The sequence below is a fragment of the Mustelus asterias genome, chromosome 25, assembly GCF_964213995.1.
Source record: "Mustelus asterias chromosome 25, sMusAst1.hap1.1, whole genome shotgun sequence".
Classification (NCBI taxonomy): domain Eukaryota; kingdom Metazoa; phylum Chordata; class Chondrichthyes; order Carcharhiniformes; family Triakidae; genus Mustelus; species Mustelus asterias.
This window is the reverse complement of record NC_135825.1, coordinates 54,706,723-54,725,738: the sequence shown is the minus strand read 5'-3', so window position 1 is coordinate 54,725,738 and position 19,016 is coordinate 54,706,723. Positions and strand designations below refer to the sequence as shown.

The 19,016-nt window shown below is 47.0% G+C and overlaps 1 protein-coding gene across 2 annotated transcripts in view; it reads left to right on the top strand.

Annotated features, from left to right (window-relative positions):
* The window catches only part of LOC144479297 (T-complex protein 11-like protein 1), a 59,991-nt gene extending 41,969 nt beyond the window's left edge, over positions 1–18,022 (top strand). For both annotated transcript variants that reach the window (XM_078197977.1, XM_078197979.1), the window contains 3 exons: positions 3,666–3,829; positions 5,944–6,205; positions 15,757–18,022. In XM_078197977.1, the coding sequence (XP_078054103.1) occupies positions 3,666–3,829; positions 5,944–6,173 (394 nt within the window). In that variant the 3' untranslated portion in view covers positions 6,174–6,205; positions 15,757–18,022. The remainder of the gene's footprint in view (positions 1–3,665; positions 3,830–5,943; positions 6,206–15,756) is intronic.
* The last annotated feature ends 994 nt before the right edge of the window (positions 18,023–19,016 follow it).

Here is a 19,016-nt window from a genome sequence, read left to right as displayed (position 1 = left end):
GGTTCCCCATGTGAGGCTTCTCGAAAAAGTGAGAGGGCATGGGATCCAAGCGGCTGCTGCCCTGTGGATCCAGAACTAGCTTGCCCAAAGGAGGCAGAGAGTGTGTATAGATGGGTCTTTTTCTAATTGGAGGTCGGTCACCAGTGGTGTGCCCCAGGGATCTGTTCTGGGACCCTTGCTGTTTGTCATTTTCATAAATGACCTGGATGAGGAAGTGGAGGGATGGGTTGGTAAGTTTGCCGACGACACAAAGATTGGTGGGGTTGTGGATAGTCTGGAGGGATGTCAGAAGTTACAGAGGGACATAGATAGAATGCAAGACTGGGCGGAGAAGTGGCAGATGGACTTCAACCCAGATAAATGCATAGTGGTCCATTTTGGCAGGTCAAATGGGATGAAGGAGTACAATATAAAGGGAAAGACTCTTAGTACTGTGGAGGATCAGAAGGACCTTGGGGTCCGGGTCCATAGGACTCTAAAATCGGCCCCGCAGGTGGAGGAGGTGGTTAAGAAGGCATATGGTGTGCTGGCCTTTATCAATCGAGGGATTGAGTTTAGGAGTCCAGGGATAATGATGCAGCTATATAAGACCCTCGTCAGACCCCACTTGGAGTACTGTGCTCAGTTCTGGTTGCCTCATTACAGGAAGGATGTGGAAAAGATTGAAAGGGTGCAGAGGAGATTTACAAGGATGTTGCCTGGATTGAGTGGCATGCCTTATGAGGATAGGCTGAGGGAGCTCGGTCTTTTCTCCTTGGAGAGACGTTTGATGAGAGGAGACCTAATAGAGGTATGAAAGATGTTGAGAGGCATAGATCGGGTGAACTCTGAGGCTTTTTCCCAGGGTGGAAATGGCTGCTACGAGAGGACACAGGTTTAGGGTGCTGGGGGGTAGGTACAGGGGAAGTGTTTGGGGGAAGTTTTTCACACAGAGGGTGGTGGGCGAGTGGAATCGGCTGCTGTCAGTGGTGGTGGAGGCAAACTCAATAGGGTCTTTTAAGAGACTCCTGGATGAGTACATGGGACTTAATAGGATGGAGGATTATAGGTAGGCCTAAAAGGTAGGGATATGTTCGGCACAACTTGTGGGGCTGAAGGGCCTGTTTTGTGCTGTAGTTTTCTATGTTTCTATGTTTCTATAATCTATGTCAGAAGGACAGAATTCAAAGCCTCATATAAATTAAACATTACAGGACTGAACCTCATCAGTGTTTGATCACTGACAACTTATGTGGCACATCCCACTCCCTTGGTGCATTCCTGTGATCAGCTATTAAGTGGCAGTGTCTACAGCAGTTAATTAGTTATCATTCTCTTTTTCGGAATTGCCAGGGAGTTGGTCCCACATCTCAATTCAGTTCGAACCAATCATCCAGCTGAGTGTGAAAGCATTTCCACATCGTGAAAGAAGTGGACAGTGTTTGGAGTGTAAAATACTGGCAGCGCTCAGCAGCTCAGGCGACAGTGGAGAGGGGAATAGAGTTAATGGACTGACGTTCTGGAGCAGGGGGAAGTACCACCCGGCAGGATGTGAGAGCCAAGGGAGGAATTCTACTGATGGCAGCTGCCTTCCGCAGGGGCTGCCTTGCAATGAGGGATGGCGGCTCCCTTCCAGAGCTGTCTGCCCAATCAGAGAGCCAACAGCCTCAGCACTGCCACAGCAAGGTGAAGGACAGATGAAGTTGTTTTTTTCAGGGAGCCTGGGGGAGGTAGGCCCTGGTGGTGGGGGTGATTTTGGAGGCACCGTCAAGTGGTGGAGCCATAGCCACAGCGTCAGCCACTGCCTTTGAGGGGCAGGGCCGGGGATGGGGCCTCCGTGGTCCATGGAACAACCATAAAGAAGGACACCAGAGAACTGGCCGGGAAGCTGCCAGGGTCTATCTGGCAGTCTCTCCACATGGCAACACTCCCTTCCGATGACCATAGAATGCCAGTGGGAGCCGGAGATGTCCCTCACTTGGCTCTTAATTGCCTGAATTGAGTGCTGGAGAGACCCGGGGCCTCTGAGGCTCCTGCTGCAGGAGGGAAGGTGTGAGTCTGTCCTCCTGCCTCCCTGCTCATTGATATGGGGATGATAAAATCCAGCCTAAAGGGTTAGCTCAGTGACCTTTCATCAGAGTAGGCCATGTTGATAACCCAGGAAACCAAAATGGCCACTTCTGGGAAAATGGTTACCTGGATAGAAACCCTGTTTCACATTTCGATATAAATGAATTTCTCTTCTGTTTTGTGCACAATAGTTTCAAAATATGAATCGTTAGGAGGTAATTTTTTATTTCTCCCAGAATCTTTCACATCTCACCACTACTTAAACCATGTTGCCAAATCTCTGCGGTGTCCCTCAAGTCAACAGCTTGGATTTCTCACCACATTTCTACTCTTTCCGAGAATCTTTCTACAAACATGAGGAAAAAGCGACTGGCAGTCTGAGATTCTTGGCAAATTGTGTTGAGAGTATTCCCACACATATCAGTTTGCAAACTGTTCATTTAAGCCTGATTTTTTTTACTTTGTTTTACCCCCATCCCGATTTTAATATCCCTCCTCCCTAGCCTATTACCATGATTCCCGTTTAGTTCCGTACAGGGAAGCATTTGGACTCTTGTCTTTCCCACCTTTTTGGATGGCCAATTGGAGGCCATTTTCTTTTCTCTATATCACAAGCCCAGTTGAAGCTTTGATCTTTAGTATCTCAGACAGCTTTGATTTTGAATCCTGAAGGGGTATGAACATACGAACAAGGAACAGGTGTAGGCCATTCAGCCCCTTGAGCCTGTGCTGCCATTTAATTAGATCATGGCTGCATCCCGCCTACCCTCAATAACCAGTCACCCTTTTGCTTAACAAGCATCTATCCACTTCTGCCTCAAAACTATTCAAAGACTCTGCTTCCACTGCCTTATCAGGAAGAGTGTTCTAAAGACTCACAACCCTTTTAGTGAAACAAATTCTCCTCATCTCCGTTCTAAATGGGCGACCCCTTAATTATAAAGACCATAAAACATAGGAGCAGAATTAGGCCACTCGGCCCATCGAGTCTGCTCCGCCATTCAATCATGGCTGATTTTTTTCTCATCCCCATTCTCCTGCCTTTTCCTCATAACCCCTGATCCCCTTATTAATCAAGAACCTATCTACCTCTGTCTTAAACACACTCAATGACCTGGCCTCCACAGCAAAGAGTTCCACAGATCCACCACTCTCTGGCTGAAGAAATTCCTCCTCATCTCTGTTTTAAAGGATCGTCCCTTCAGCCTGAGGTTGTGCCCTCTGGTTCTAGGTTTTCCTACTAGTGGAAACATCCTTTCCACGTCCACTCTATCCAGGCCTCCCAGTATCCTGTAAGTTTCAATAAGATTCCCCCTCATCCTTGAAAACTGCAACGAGTACAGACCCAGAGTCCTCAACCGTTATAAACTGTGACCCCCCAGTTCTAGATTTTCCTACAAGAGGAAACATCTTCTCCACATCCACCCTGTCAATACCCCTCAGGATTTTGAAGGTTTCTATCTACTCTCCAGCAGATACAAACCTAACCTGTCCAACATTTCCTCATAAGACAACCAGATGTTTGGTGATCTAACCAAAGGGATTCTTCCCCATCAGAAAACACAATGTTAAAAGGTTCCTGTTTTACTGCTCCTGTTAATCTCCATGGTATTCAGGTTAGAAGAAGCTCTAGTTGCAGTCAGCGACCAGATATACAAAGAGGCCAACAGAGCACTTCCTGAACAGGGGTTCACTCCTCTGACCAGCGAGCAAGAAGCCATTTTAAAAGGACAAATCAGAAGCATTACACAGAGAGACAACATCATTCGCAACCTGATAGGTGAGTCCATTATACAATTTTCAAACTAAACCAAGTACTCGTGGAATGAGACCAGTGGAGCTGAGGCAAGTTTTTAATGCTACGGGCTGTCTTGTCATCACGACATTAAACAGAACGTTGTCCTTTACTCAGAGCTGGCGTGAATTAAAACAAAATTTCCATTCATCCTCTTTACAATTTTAGGGGCGGCACCGTGGCACAGTGGTTCGCACTGCTGCCTCACAGCACCAGGGATTCAGGTTTGACTCGCGGCCTTGGGTCACTCTCTGTGTGGAGTCTGCACGTTCTCCCCGTGTCTGCGTGGGTTTCCTCCGGGTGCTCCGGTTTCCTCCCACAGTTCAAAGGTGTGGATTGGCCATGCTAAATTGCCCCTTAGTGTCAGGGGGACTAGCTAAGGTAAATGCATGGGGTTAGGGCCTGGGTGGGTTTGTGGTCAGTGCAGACTTGATGGGCCGAATGGCCTCCTTCTGCACTGTAGGGATTCTATGATCCTATGAACCAGCGATAATGTTCGGAATGGCTCTGCTGCTTAATGCAATGCTCATTGTGGAGTTGAGGTACCTGAACCAGCACAATCCCAGGATGGATTCAGATCCCAAACTGGATGAGTTGGTCTCGGGGGCAATGCAGCAAATTGGTCATAAAGCCCAAACAAAGGAGAGAAAATCAGTCAGGGTTCTCACCTTTCATTTATGATGCCCTCTGCCCCATCCCAATCTGTCACCACCATCTCTGCTCAGCAGCTACATTGAGAAAGTGCCTAAAGAGCCTGACATCCACAAGAGCTAGGCCCCTGTATGAATCAGTACCGAGAGAACAAAATGGCAGAGAGGCAACAACAACTTACAACAAGGTGCTACAATCAGGATCAAGGATTTATTAGAAATAGTGTCAACATTCACATCATTAATCAGGAATGTTCACCAATAAGCTTCTTCCCCTTTATCTTGACCTAAGAATTTAAAGTTTATTTATTAGTGCCACAAGTAGGCTTACATTAACACTGCAATGAAGTTACTGTGAAAATCCCCTAGTCGCCACACTGTTCGGGTACACTGAGGGAGAATTTAGCATGGCCAATGCACCCAACCGCACATCTTTCGGACTGTGGGAGGAAACCGGAGGAAACCCACGCAGACACGGGGAGAATGTGCAGACTCCGTACAGACAGTGACCCGAGCCGGTCCCTGGCGCTGAGAGGCAGTAGTGCTAACCACTGTGCCACCGTGCTGCCCCAAGGGGTAACAGATCTTGCTCATTGCAAACATCTGGATAATCCAATCAAATTGGACCTAAACATCTGGATAATTCATCCAAACACAATTCAAACATCTGGGTATTTGTATCTCCACACTCCCCAGGTCTCAATCTTTGGGTTTCGGACCCACCGAGTTTCTGCTTGAAGGTAAATATATTTTGCAGTGACCGTATTTCACAGCATTGTTACGATACAGAAGGAGGCCATTTGGCCCATCGTGTTTGCACCGGCTCTCCTTGAGCATCATGATTTAGTGCCATTCCCCTGCCTTTTCCCCAGACCCCTGCACGTTGTTCCTGTTTAAGTAATCATTGAAAGCCCTCTTGAATGCCTCGATTGAACCCGCCTCCATCACACATTATATAGAAACCTGTTCCACATATTATCTGAGAACAATTCATACATTTTAATATTCATATATTTTTTAAATGATCTCATAGAGTCATAGAGGTTTACAGCATGGAAACAGGCCCTTCGGCCCAACTTGTGTCCATGCTGCCCTTTTTTTTAAACCCCTAAGTTAGTCCCAATTGCCCACGTTTGGCCCATATCCCTCTATACCCATCGTACCCATGTAACTGTCTAAATGCTTTTTAAAAGACAAAATTATACCCGCCTCTAGTACTACCTCTGGCAGCTTGTTCCAGACACTCACCACCCGCTGTGTGGAAACAATTGCCTCTCTGGACCCTTTTGTATCTCTCCCCTCTCACCTTAAACCTATGCCCTCTCGTTTTAGACTCCCCTACCTTTGGGAAAAGATATTGACTCTCTGCACTGTCTGCTAGGCCCGTCTCTGCTGACTCCTTTGTCTTGTTATTTCACTGGTTTCATTATCCAATAAATCTTTCTGTAGGCGAGCGGATCCATTCGTACCTGAAGGGTTTTCTCAGCCTCCCGGCTCCACAGAATGGTCTTCACGCCCTCCCAGGGGGGCTTGCTCCAATTCAGGCAGAGCTGAAGGAGATTGGCTGCACACTCAGTCGTCTGCTGCACCACAACAGGATGGTGTTTGGCCCCTATTACTCGGGGATTCTGGTGAAGCTGCTCTTCAGGGAGAGTGACGCTGGGATGGACTCTCGCTGAGTCTGAAAGCAGGAGCGATGGTGGATCATTGGGTAAGGACCCAAACATGTTAGAAGGAAATAAGCATGGGTCTGAGGCCGCATCTTAACCCTATCCTCCAAGCCAGGGTGGAACTCTACAACTATATAAAATGCTGAAGATAAGTTAAAAATTGTTTCTGGCTTTATCCAAGAAATATAAATCCCATTAATTACAATATTCTGGTATCTTAACAACTCATAGAATTCCTACAGTGCAGAAGGAGGCCATTCAGCCCATCAAGCCTGCAACAACAATCCCACCCAGGCCCTATCCCCATAACCCCACGTATTTGCCCCGCTAATCTTCCTGATACTAAGGGGCAATTTAGCATGGCCAATCCATCCAGCCCACACATCTTTGGAGTGCAGGAGGAAACCAGAGCACCCAGAGGAAACCCACGCAGACACTGGGAGAATGTGCAAACTCCACACAGACAGTGACCCGAGGCTGGAATTGAACCCTGGTGTCTGGCGCTGTGAGGCAGCAGTGCTAACCACTGTGCCACCATGCCGTCCATTGGCAACCATTAATAATCATTGGAAAGAAAACTTGTTTTTCTGTTTTCACTTCCTTATGTCGGATCTCCCTGTACCATACATTGGTTATAGACAAGAGGGTAAGTAGGCTGGCATGACTCGAATGCCCTTCAGATTACGTGAGAACCCGTGAGTTGATTGAGCTTATTGGCTTTGGGAACTTTGTTGTGGCTTCACTTTGCTACATCCAGACTCTCAACACTGTCATTCTCACCTAGAGAATTCACTATACCAGTGGGTAATCAGTTGTTCAGTGTATTCAAAACAGAGATGCAAAGCACAATACGAAGGGAATGAAGGATGTAGAACAGGAAGGCAGAGTTAAAGTAGAAGATCTGCCCTTGAATGATAGAACAGGCTCAAAGGGCTGAGTGGCCTTCTCCTGAACCTATTGCTCGTGTTCTTATGGGCTTTGGCAAAGGGACTGAAAGTTTATTAGAAAAGTTGCACCCAGACACAGTATGAGTGAAGCTACTCCATTAACAGACTTTATCAATATAGATCTTCATCAATAATCTAGTAAATGTTAGTTTTACTGGGATAAGAAAGGAAGTGACAACTGTGGGTGGGATTTTCCAGCCTCGCCCGCCCAAGACTGGAAAATCCCACCCAAGGTCAATGGACCGTTGTATGGTTCTTGTCCAGCCTGCTACAATTCCCATGGCCGGCAAGACGGGAAAATTCTGCCCATTGTATAAATAACTCTGCTCCACTCTGTACATTGCTCCCCAATATCTGGATGTCTATAAAAAGTCCGTTCCGACCCAGTGATGCTGGTTCCTGTACTGAGATTATTTAGTTGTGGAATACTGATCCTGGTCCATTCGCCTCTCCCCTTTCCCCATTCCTCTCACTCTGTGAAATGTCCTTGGACATCATTCGGGGTGGCACGGCGGCACAGTGGTCAGCATTGCTGCCTCACAGCGTCAGGGACCCGGGTTCAATTCTGGCCTCAGGTGGCTGTCTGTGCGGAGTCTGCACATTCTCCCCGTGTCTGCGTGGGTTTCCTCCGGGTGCTCCAGTTTCCTCCCACAGTCAAAAGATGTGCGGGTTAGATGGATTGATAAATTGACCCTAGTGTCAGGAAGATTCTACATCTGATCTAAATCGATACCAAGATAGGTCTCATCGCCGGAGCCCAGCCTCGTACTAACTGTTTGACCCTCTGTTTCCATTTGGGAACAGGATGGATGAACATGCTCAGATTTCAGCCATCGAATTGACTCCCAGATGGCCCTGTCTTTAGAAGGTCACAGTAAGAAGTCTCACAACACCAGGTTAAAGTCCAACAGGTTTATTTGGTAGCAAATACCTGGTGTTGTGAGACTTCTTACTGTGTTCACCCCAGTCCAACACCGGCATCTCCACATTTAGAAGGTCACCCAAGGAGGAACCCTGAATCCCTTCAATATGTTGTATAGGATAATTGGAGGAGAGGGGGGAGCAGGGGTGAGTGCTGTAGTAATCTGTTGATTGAAATTATAATCTGTTTCAATTTATGTTTTTTATTGGACGAGATTTTTGTAGTTTTGTATTAAGTATATTCATCATCTGCCACCTAGTGGCAAATAGGACTTGTCCAATATTGCACGATTGATTCCATCAAATCACAGAGATGTACAAATGAGCACAACATCTGAACTGACACTCCAATGCAGTGCTGAGGGAGTACTGCACTGCCAAGAGGCGCTGCCTTTCTGAAGGATCATTAACCCCAAGCCCTATCCACCCCTCTCAGGTGCACATGAAAGCACAATGCTGCACGTGCTGGAAATCTGAAATAAAAACAGAACATTCTGGGGAGAATCCTCAGCATTTGTGTCGAGAGAAAGATTGAGTTAATGTTTCAGTTCCGATCCGAAATGTTAACTCTGTTTCACTCTCGGATGCTGCATAAAATGCTGAGCTTGTTCCAGGATTTCCATTTATATTCCGTGACATTATTTCAGAGAAGGCCAGTTTCCTGGGCAATGTTTAGATCCCTCAACCAAGACTGAAACAGCTTATCTGGCCTTTATCACATTGCTTTTTATGGGAGCTTGCTGTGCACAAATTGGCTCCTGTGTTTCCCACATTACAACAGCAAACTACTGCTTTTTTGGGAATGTACTTAATGGGCTGTAAAGCACTTGGGGACATCCTGATGCTTTATAAATTTTGTCTTTTGCAAACAAAAGATTGGAAATGTCTCACAGCAGTTACTTATCGGGGATGCAGTGATTGCTGTAATTCAGCCAAAGGCAGAGGTCATTCTGAGTGAGCAGCAATGGGGAAAAAGTGGAAACACGTTACAGATCTTGCATATACCCCTGGGGGGTGAGCAGATTCAGAGAGTGAAACCCGAGTGGTTTGCACAATCACCTGCAAGCCAGTAGTATTCAACAGCCCGAACCCACTCCCCATCCATATAACATCAGTGGGTGAGGGGAGAGAGTGAAGGATGAAGCATAAATAAGTAGTGCAGTGACTGAACATAAGAACTAGGAGCAGGAGTAGGCTATCTGGCCCCTCGAGCCTGCTCCGCCATTCAATAAGATCATGGCTGATCTTTTCGTGGACTCAATTTCACTTACTGCCCGCTCACCGTAACCCTTAATTCCTTTACTGTTCAGAAATGTATCTATCTTTGCCTTAAAGACATTCAATGAGGTAGCCTCAACTGCTTCACTGGGCAGGGAATTCCACAGATTCACAACCCTTTGGGTGAAGAAGTTCCTCCTCAACTCAGTCCTAAATCTGCTCTCCCTTTATTTTGAGGCAATGCCCCCTAGTTCTAGTTTCACCTGCCAGTGGAAACAACTTCCCTGCCTCTATCTTATCTATTCCCTTCATAATCTTATATGTTTCGATAAGATCTCCCCACTGGCTGGGGGGAGTTAGATAACTACATGGTCCGGTGAGGTGCATTTAACATTTTAAACCAGGACGAAAAGTCTGAAATGAGATGCTCGCTGCCAATTAGAATGATCCCTCAGTCCACAAACAGATAGAAGCTTTTTGTAAACCAACGTCACGCCAGTAGGTGGCATCAAGTCCAACAATATGAACAATTTGAATTCAATCTTTCACACCAACCTGACGAAAATAGCATTCAGCTGTAGTTCCAAATCCCAAAATAGAAGTTAAAGATTTAGACATATTTTGCATTGTGACTAGATTGAAAAGGATATAAAAATTATTATTTAGGTGTTAAAATTTATAAATACACTCTGACAAATAACATGTAAGTTCTACAATCAGAATAGAAGTATTTCATATGGTGTGAGGTTGCAATATTGAGGACATCTTATTAAACAAAGGATGCAATGTTACTCCTGTTGTGACAACATCTGAGCAACATGACAGTGTTACAGAACCAGGCAGATCATTTCTCCCCCACATTGTAACCATTCCTTTAAAACTGCAACAGAAAGTTCCGAACTGAAATTCTCTTCTATATGTTATCAAAACTGAACTTCCTCACAGGCTGCAGTCAGAAGCCATTAGAAGGCAGACGTCAGCATCGTCCGATCGTTGACCGGTGAGAAAGCTTCAACTCACCAACCTCACCTCCTCCCGCCCTCAGTGCTACAGTTAGGAGCACGCCATGTGGGGAAATCAGAGGGGGGAGGCAGTGGTATTGTGACTGCACTAGCAATCCAGAGACGCAAAAACCCAGTCTGCAGGTGCAACAGGTGATCAAGAAGGCAAATGGGATGTTGGCCTATATCGCAAGGGGGATAGAATATAAAAGCAGAGATGTCTTGCTGCATCTGTACAGGACATGGGTGAGGCCGCAGCTGGAATACTGTGTGCAGTATTGGTCCCCTTATTTGCGGAAGGATATATTGGCCTTGGAGGGAGTGCAGAGAAGGTTCACCAGGTTGATACCAGAGATGAGGGGTGTTGATTATGAGGAGAGACTGAGCAGATTGGGTTTGTATTCGTTGGAATTTAGAAGGCTGAGGGGGGATCTTATAGAGACCTATAAGATAATGAAGGGGCTGGATAGGGTAGAAGTGGAGAGATTCTTTCCACTTAGAAAGGAAGCTAGAACTAGAGGGCACAGCCTCAAAATAAAGGGGGGTCAGTTTAGGACAGAGTTGAGGAGGAACTTCTTCTCTCAGAGGGTGGTGAATCTCTGGAATTCTCTGCCCACTGAAGTGGTGGAGGCTACCTCGTTGAATATGTTTAAATCACGGATAGATGGATTCCTGATCGGTAAGGGAATTAGGGATTATAGGGATCAGGCGGGTAAGTGGAACTGATCCACTTCAGATCAGCCATGATCTTATTGAATGGCGGGGCAGGCTCGAGGGGCTCGATGGCCTACTCCTGCTCCTATTTCTTATGACCCAAGGTCACGCTCTAGGGACACGGGTTCGAATCCCACTATTTGAATTCAATTCTAAAAAATTCAAATCATGACCATGAAACCATTGTTGGAAAAACCCATCTGGTTCACTAATGTCCTTTAGGGAAGGAAATCTGCCGTCCTTACCTGGTCTGACCTACATGTGACTCCAGACTAACAGCAATGTGATTGACTCTTAACTGTCCCCCTCAGGGCCAATTAGGAATGGGCAATAAATGTTGGTCCAGCCAGTGTCGCCCAGATCCCATATATAAATTTTTAAAAATCAGGATCCTCCCATGGCAACTTAAGGGGTGGGATTTTGGAGCCTCCCTCATCCCCAAAACAGGAAAGTCCCATCTGCAGTCAATAACCTTTCCATTGTCCGTCCCTCACCCGCTCCGATTGCCGCAGCAGGCGGTAAAATTCCGACCAAGGTGTCAATGTATGTCACGTTCCAGGTGTGCAAAGATCATAGAATCCTATAGTGCAGAAGAAGGCCATTCGGCCCATTGAGTCTGCACCGGCCACAATCCCACCCAGGCCCTTTCCCCATGCATTTATCCTAGCTAGTTGCCCTGACAGTAATGGGCAATTTGGACTGTGTGAGGAAACCGGAGCACCCGGAGGAAACCCACGCAGACACGGGGAAAACGTGCAAACTCCACACAGACAGTGACCCAGCCGGGAATCGAACCCAGGTCCCTGGTGCTGTGAGGCAGCAGTGCTAACCACTGTGTCACCGTGCCGCCCCAAGATATCTGGTGTACCGGCTAGTTAACAACATGGTTATAAATACCTCACTAGACATGGATATCTAAACTTCAGAATATATCAAAGAAAATATAGATGATAAAATCCCTTTTTCATCTCCTCCAGGGTTCCAAGTGCCTAATGTGGATGACCACAATTCAAAATGATAAAATATTGAAAGTGGGAATAAATAACATGGAGCAGACCATTCAACTCCTCATCGATGCTCTGTGTCTGAACTCCATGTACATCTCCCCATTATACCCACAGCTCGCAAAGACTTAGCGATTCCAGAGTTAAAATTAGCCATTGAGCTCATGTCTACTGCTTTTCGTCAGTCCACATTTCAACCATCCTTTGTGCATTTCCTAACTTCCCTCCTGAATTTGATTTGATTTATTATTGTCACATGTATTAGTGTACAGTGAAATGTATTGTTTCTTGCACGCTATACAGACAAAGCATATCATTCATAGAGAAGGAGAGAGTGCAGAATGTAGCGTTACAGTCATAGATAGGATGTAGAGAAAGATCAACTTAATATGAGGTAAGTCCATTAAAGAGTCTGATGGCAGCAGGGAAGAAGCTGTTTTTGAGTCGGTTGGTACGTGACCTCAGACTTTTGTATCTTATGGCCTTAGGGTTATATCCTCTCGTCATAGTTTCTCCTCCCTGTGGAAAATGTTTAGCTTTCCATAACCTATCAATTTTTTAATAAATGTTGAAAGCCTAAATCAGATCACCCCCTTGTAGCTTCCACATTCCAGACAGTACAAGCCTGGTTTATATAATCTATCCTCATTACTTAACTCATGGAGCCCGAGATACTTGCTGATGAATTCGCACAGTATGTCCTTTCTAAGGCACAGTGCTGCAGATATGATGTAATCAGAGATTTGTAAACTTCCTTTATGTTTTGGCCTTCTCGATATGAAGGCTAACATCCACATTAGCCATTTAGATTAGCTTTCATACCTGGTCACTACATTTTGGTGTTCCATGAACACGGACCCCTGAATCTCCTTTAACTGCTCCTAATTTATCACTATTTAAAATAATACTCAAATCCATCTGCTTTGGTTCAATATGAATGACCTCGCACTCACCTGCATTCAAATCCATTAGCCACTGTTTTGTGCACTCAATTATAGAGTCATAGAGGTTTACAGCATGGAAACAGGCCCTTCGGCCCAACTTGTCCATGCTGCCCTTTTTTTTAAACCCCTAAGCTAGTCCCAATTGCCCGCTTTTGCCCATATCCCTCTATACCCATCGTACCCATGTAACTATCTAAATGCTTTTTAAAAGACAAAATTGTACCCTCCTCTACTACTACCTCTGGCAGCTTGTTCCAGACACTCACCACCCTCTGTGTGAAAAAATTGCCTCTCTGGACACTTTTGTAACTCTCCCCTCTCACCTTAAACCTATGCCCTCTTGTTTTAGACTCCCCTACCTTTGGGAAAAGATATTGACTATCCAGCTGATCTGTGCCCCTCATTATTTTATAGACCTCTATAAGATCACCCCTCAGCCTCCTACGCTCCAGAGAAAAAAGTCCCAGTCTATCCAGCCTCTCCTTATAACTCAAACCATCAAGTCCCAGTAGCATCCTAGTAAATCTCTTCTGTACTCTTTTAGTTTAATAATATCCTTTCTATAATAGGGAGACCAGAACTGTACACAGTATTCCAAGTGTGGCCTTACCAATGTCTTGTACAACTTCAACAAGACATTCCAACTCCTATATTCAATGTTCTGACCGATGAAACCAAGCATGCCGAATGCCGCCTTCACCACTCTGTCCACCTGTGACTCCACTTTCAATTCATCTATCAATGGCTGTCTCTTTGTAATTTTATGCTCCCATTTGCATTACCATTGACCAGAAACTCAACTGGACTCACCACATAAACACAGTGGCGACAAGAGCAGGTCAGAGGTTAGGAATAATTTGGCGAGTAACTCACCTCCTGACTCTCCAGAGCCTATCCACCATCTACAAGGCACAAGTCAGGAGTGTGATGGAATACTCCCCACTTGCCTGGATGGGTGCAGCTCCAACAACACTTGAGAAGCTCGACATCATCCAGGACAAAGCAGCCCGCTTGATTGGCACCACATCTACAAACATTCAATCCCTCCACCACTCAGTAGCAGCAGTGTGCGCTATCTACAAGATGCACTGCAGCAATTCACCAAAGATCCTTAGACACTACTTTCCAAACCCATGACTACTTCCATCTAGAAGGTCAAGGGCAGCAGATAAATGGGAACACCACCACCTGCATGTTCCCCTCCAAGCTAGAGGGATTAGTGGGTGGGATATGGGGATAGGGCCTGGGTGGGATTGTGGTCGGTGCAGACTCGATGGGCCGAAGGGCCTCTTTCTGCACTGTAGGGTATCTATCTATCTATCTAAGCCACTCACCATCCTGACTTGGAAATATATCGCCGTTCCTTCACAGTCACTGGGTCAAAATCCTGGAATTCCCTCCCTAACGGCATTTTGGGTCAACCCACAGAACATGGACTGCAGCGGTTCAAGAAGGCAGCTCACCACCACCTTCTCAAGGGCAACTGGGGATGGGCAATAAATGCTGGCCAGCCAGCGATGCCCATGTCCCACGAATTAATAAAAAAATTTGCTGATTTCTTGTGGTGCAGTGGCATTGTGGTTAGCACTGCTGCCTCACAGCGCCAGGAACCCGGGTTTGATTCCAGCCTTGGGTGACTGTCTCTGTGGAGTTTGCACATCCTCCCTGTGTCTGTGTAGATTTCCCCCCAGTGCTCCGGTTTCCTCCCACAGTCCAAAGATGTTCTGGTTAGGTGGATAGGCCATGCTAAATTGCGTCTTAATGCCCAAAGATGTGTAGGTTAGGTGGATTACGCAGGGTTATGGGGATAGAGTGGGAAGATGGGCCTGGGTAAGATGTTCTTTTGGAGGGTGGGTGCAGACTTGAAGGGTGGATTGCTAAATTGCCCCTAGTGCATAGGTTAGGTGGATGAGCTATGGTGGGTGTGGTAGGCTGTGGGGATGGGGCAGGGGGTGTGGGTCTTGGTGGGATACTCTTTGGAGGGTTGGTGCAGACTCGATGAGCCAAGTGGTCTCCTTCTGTACAGTAGGGATTATGTGATTCAGTGGGCAATGTCCCTGCATCTGAGCCAGAAGCTCCGGGTTTGAATCCCACCCCAGGACTTGAAGGAAGGTGCATTCACAACTCACAACAGGTTGGGTGCAAATCCTTCCCAACACACCAACAGTTGGTGATAAGAGCGGGAGAGACTCCTGTTCAGCCACACTTGATGTGGAGTGGCACTTCTCAAGCTATAAGCCCTTGGCGACAGACTAGTGACTTGTTCCGGGAGTGACTAGCAACGGAAACAGTTTAGGTGGGGGAAGAGAACTGGAATTTTCTTTGCTTATTCTGTCACCAATCCTTCTGACTTTGGTAAATTTGGATATACGACTCTATCATGTTATTTAAAGTATTAATAATAGTAAATATTTGAGGTGCCATTTTAGATTTTTTTCCAACTCAAGTACACTCACATTATCTACATCTGCTGCATAACCAATCACTCCACCAGGTCAAGAACTTGCCTTCCATTCCATGAGTTTTAATTTTGGTCAATTGTTTCATATGTGCTGCCTTATCTGTATAAAGGCGTACACATTTATTCCGTGTCGTTTAGTGGAGACATTAATCTTTAAGTTAGAAAGGTTAATGCTGGCGTGAAATAGTCACGTCATTTCACCATTAACCTGTTCAGGTGAAGTAGCAGTAATTGTATAGCGCACGTGGTCATGTGGCATCATTCTGAGACTATAGATTTTGAAAAATTGTTTGTGGTTCTGCTTTCTGTCTGCTGCTTATACCAGCAAAAACCAAGCAATTCATCTTTAACATGTTGGAACTGCGACCTTCTCTTATCACAGCGTGTCTACTCATGCCTGAACACCGATAAATCATCGAGACAAGCTGTTGGAAAGCAATGCTGCCTTCAGACCTTGCTGCCTTCTGCCAAGAATGACTCTGGCCTAACTCTTGCCCCGCTTCTCTGCAAGGAAGATTCATCTGACCCACACTTGCTGCCTCCTATTGGGGCAGGCAACAAAGCAGCTGTCTGTAAATATTTTAATTGCACTATTATATATTTAATAAGCTTGGGTGAGGTGATAAATAGATTCTCCACATGGGTTAAAAGAGAGAATTTGCCAGCCACTGGGTATTGAAGACTGCTGTGTAATCTGCTTCATGAGACAAATCCATTCATTGATTCTGTTTTTATGTTGGCTTTGCTTATTGCTTCATATTTATTTCATTGTTCTTTGTACCTCCTGTATGTTGGAGGCGGTAATGGTGCCTTTACAGCAACCTGGATAACTTGTATTGCGTGGATTAAAAAAACTAGGAACACTGGGTATCCGAAATAAAATGGAAATTTCTGAAAAGACGCAAGATCCTGAAAGGGGAAAGGTCAGGTTAAGGTGACGGGTTTGATTCCTGATCCAAGTGCAGTTCCCAATCCAGGTTCCGGATTGGGACACGGTTCCCAATCCGGGTTCCAGGTTCAAGCACGGTTTCCGATCCGGGTTCCCGATCTGCGTTTGGGATCTGTGTTCGGGATTTGGGCACGGTACCTGATCCGGGTTCGGGATCTGATTTTGGGATTCAGGCGCGGTCCCCGATCCGGGTTCAGGATTCGGGCGCAGTTTCCAATCCGAGTTCTGGATTCGAGCACAGTGCCCGATCCAGGTTCTGGATTTGGGAACGGTACCCAATCCGCATTCCGAATCGACCATGCTTCCTGATCCGGGTTCAGATTTTGGGGGTGTTTCCTGATCTGGGTTGATTTTGGGAGTGGTTCCTGATGCAGGTTCTGGGATTTGGACGCGGTTCCCAATCCAGATTTGGGATACGGGCGGGGCTCCCGGTTCGGGATTTGGGCGCGGTGCCCCATCCGGGGTTCGGGATTTAGGCGCGGTGCCCCATCCTGGGTTCGGGATTTGGGCGCGGTGCCCGATCCGGGGTTCAGGATTCGGGCGCGGTGCCCGATCTGGGGTTCGGGCGTGGTGCCTGGTCCGGGGTCCGGGATTCGGGTGTGGTGCCCGATCCGGGGTTCGGGATTTGGGCACGGTGCCCGATCCGGGGTCCGGGATTTGGGCGCGGTGTCCCATCCGAGGTTCGGGATTTGGGCGTGGTGCCCCATCCGGGGTTCAGGATTCGGTCGTGGTGCCCCGTCCGGGGTCCGGGATTCGGGCGCGGTGTCCCGTCCGGGGTCCGGGATTCGGGCGCGGTGTCCCGTCCGGGGTCCGGGATTCGGGCGCGGTGCCCGGTCCGGGGTCCAGGATTCGGGCGCGGTGCCCGATCCGGGGTTCGGGCGCGGTGCCCGATCCGGGGTTTGGGATTCGGGCGCGGTGCCCGGTCCGGGGTCCGGGATTCGGGCGCGGTGCCTGATCCAGGATTCGGACGCGATGCCCGATCTGGGGTCTGGGATTCGGGCGTGGTGCCCAATCCGGGTCCGGGATTTGGGCCCAGTTCCCAATCGGATTCACGTTCTGGATTTGGGAGCTGTACTCGATCCATGTTCCGAATCGGGGACGGTTCCTGATCCGGGTTCAGAGTTTGGGAGCAGTCCCCGATCCGGGTTCAGAGTTTGGGAGCAGTCCCCGATCCGGGTTCAGAGTTTGGGAGCAGTCCCCAATCCGGGTTCAGAGTTTGGGAGCGGTACCCGATCCGGGTTCTGACTCAGGCATGGTTCCTGATCAGGTTTAGACTCTGTGGATGATTTCTGATCCTGTTCAGGATTTGGATGCGGATCCTCATCAGATTCATGGGTGGGATTCCGGATCAAGATGTTGTTCGGAAGACAAAGCTCTACCTAGAATCCCAAATCTGTCTTTCCCCTTTTCAGGCGCTGCAGACAATGGGGGATTTGGGGGGAATCTTACAGCCTCGTTCATCCCGAAACCATAACATTGCGGCGATTCCCGTGTCCCGTGGGACGGTAAAATTCCGGCTATGGTGTTTTCAGAAGATTCTGTTTTTATTGTACAGTCTTACTTTAAATATTGTGTCTGATTATAAACATTTATATAAACAGTGGGATTTTGATTCTGAATTGTATTAGTTCTCGAGTATATTAGTGATGGATTTTGGATTGTATTAGTTATGCGATTGTAAACTTGACTTTGTTCTGATTTTGTTGCTCGTTGTCCCAGTTTATCCTTTGACGCTGCCCCACTGTCAGAGACACGGAATCACCCAATCACTGGTCTTTGCCCGTTTTAATCTGGGTACCAAGATGGACATCAGAGCAGGACCCCTGACCTCCAATCAGTGCCTGCTGTTGGTGCCATGATTCAAGTGTGTGCCAAACCAAGTGTTGGCCCTTCACAGCACGCCACACCACAGCTCCTATATGCCCACCCTGGCAATTTATTGAAGTAAGCACCCCAACCATGCCACTGGCGTTCAAACCCCCCGTACCACAAAGGTCAAAAGATAACCTCTTTCCCCATTCAGAAGGAGCTGAGTGAATCTGGATATCTCTCACTTCTCAACAGCCAGTAAATGGAGTGTGAGCCAGCAATGTTGACCCTCCTGAGAACAGGTCACCAATTGACTCACGGACAGACATTTGTGACACTGGACTTCCCTCGGGAGGGGAAAGACTTGTGGATCATTCCATCTTGAGTGACCCTGGGAGCTTATGAGCATTCTTCGCGTAATGGGTATATTTTCCAACTGTCTTTCTCAGGTGCTATGAAAAACGATCCCAATAGTTAACGTTTGCTTTTTGTAAAAAGAAATTCAGTTTGGCTAAATTAAACCAAATTAAGCTTGTTTTTAATGAACTGAAGAGCCAAGCAGGTCAAAACTGATTACAAGAGGTGTGCAGCAGAGGTGGTTTGTACCAAGCCAATTATACTGACACTGGAACTGATCAATCGCCTCCAGCACATCTAATGTTAAGATTAGTTGGGTATAAGAACGGGGTAGCCATTCAGCCCCTCGAGCCTGTTCTGTCAGCAAATTCGGTCAAACCTGTCTCTGAAGCCCACCTATCAGTCTTGGTTCTGTAAAGCTAGCCGACCAACAATCTCCTCAACTCCGTTTTGACATTTTGAATTGACCCCAAACCGCAACAGCACTTTGGGGGAGAGTGTTTCAGATTTCCAACATGCTCTGCGTG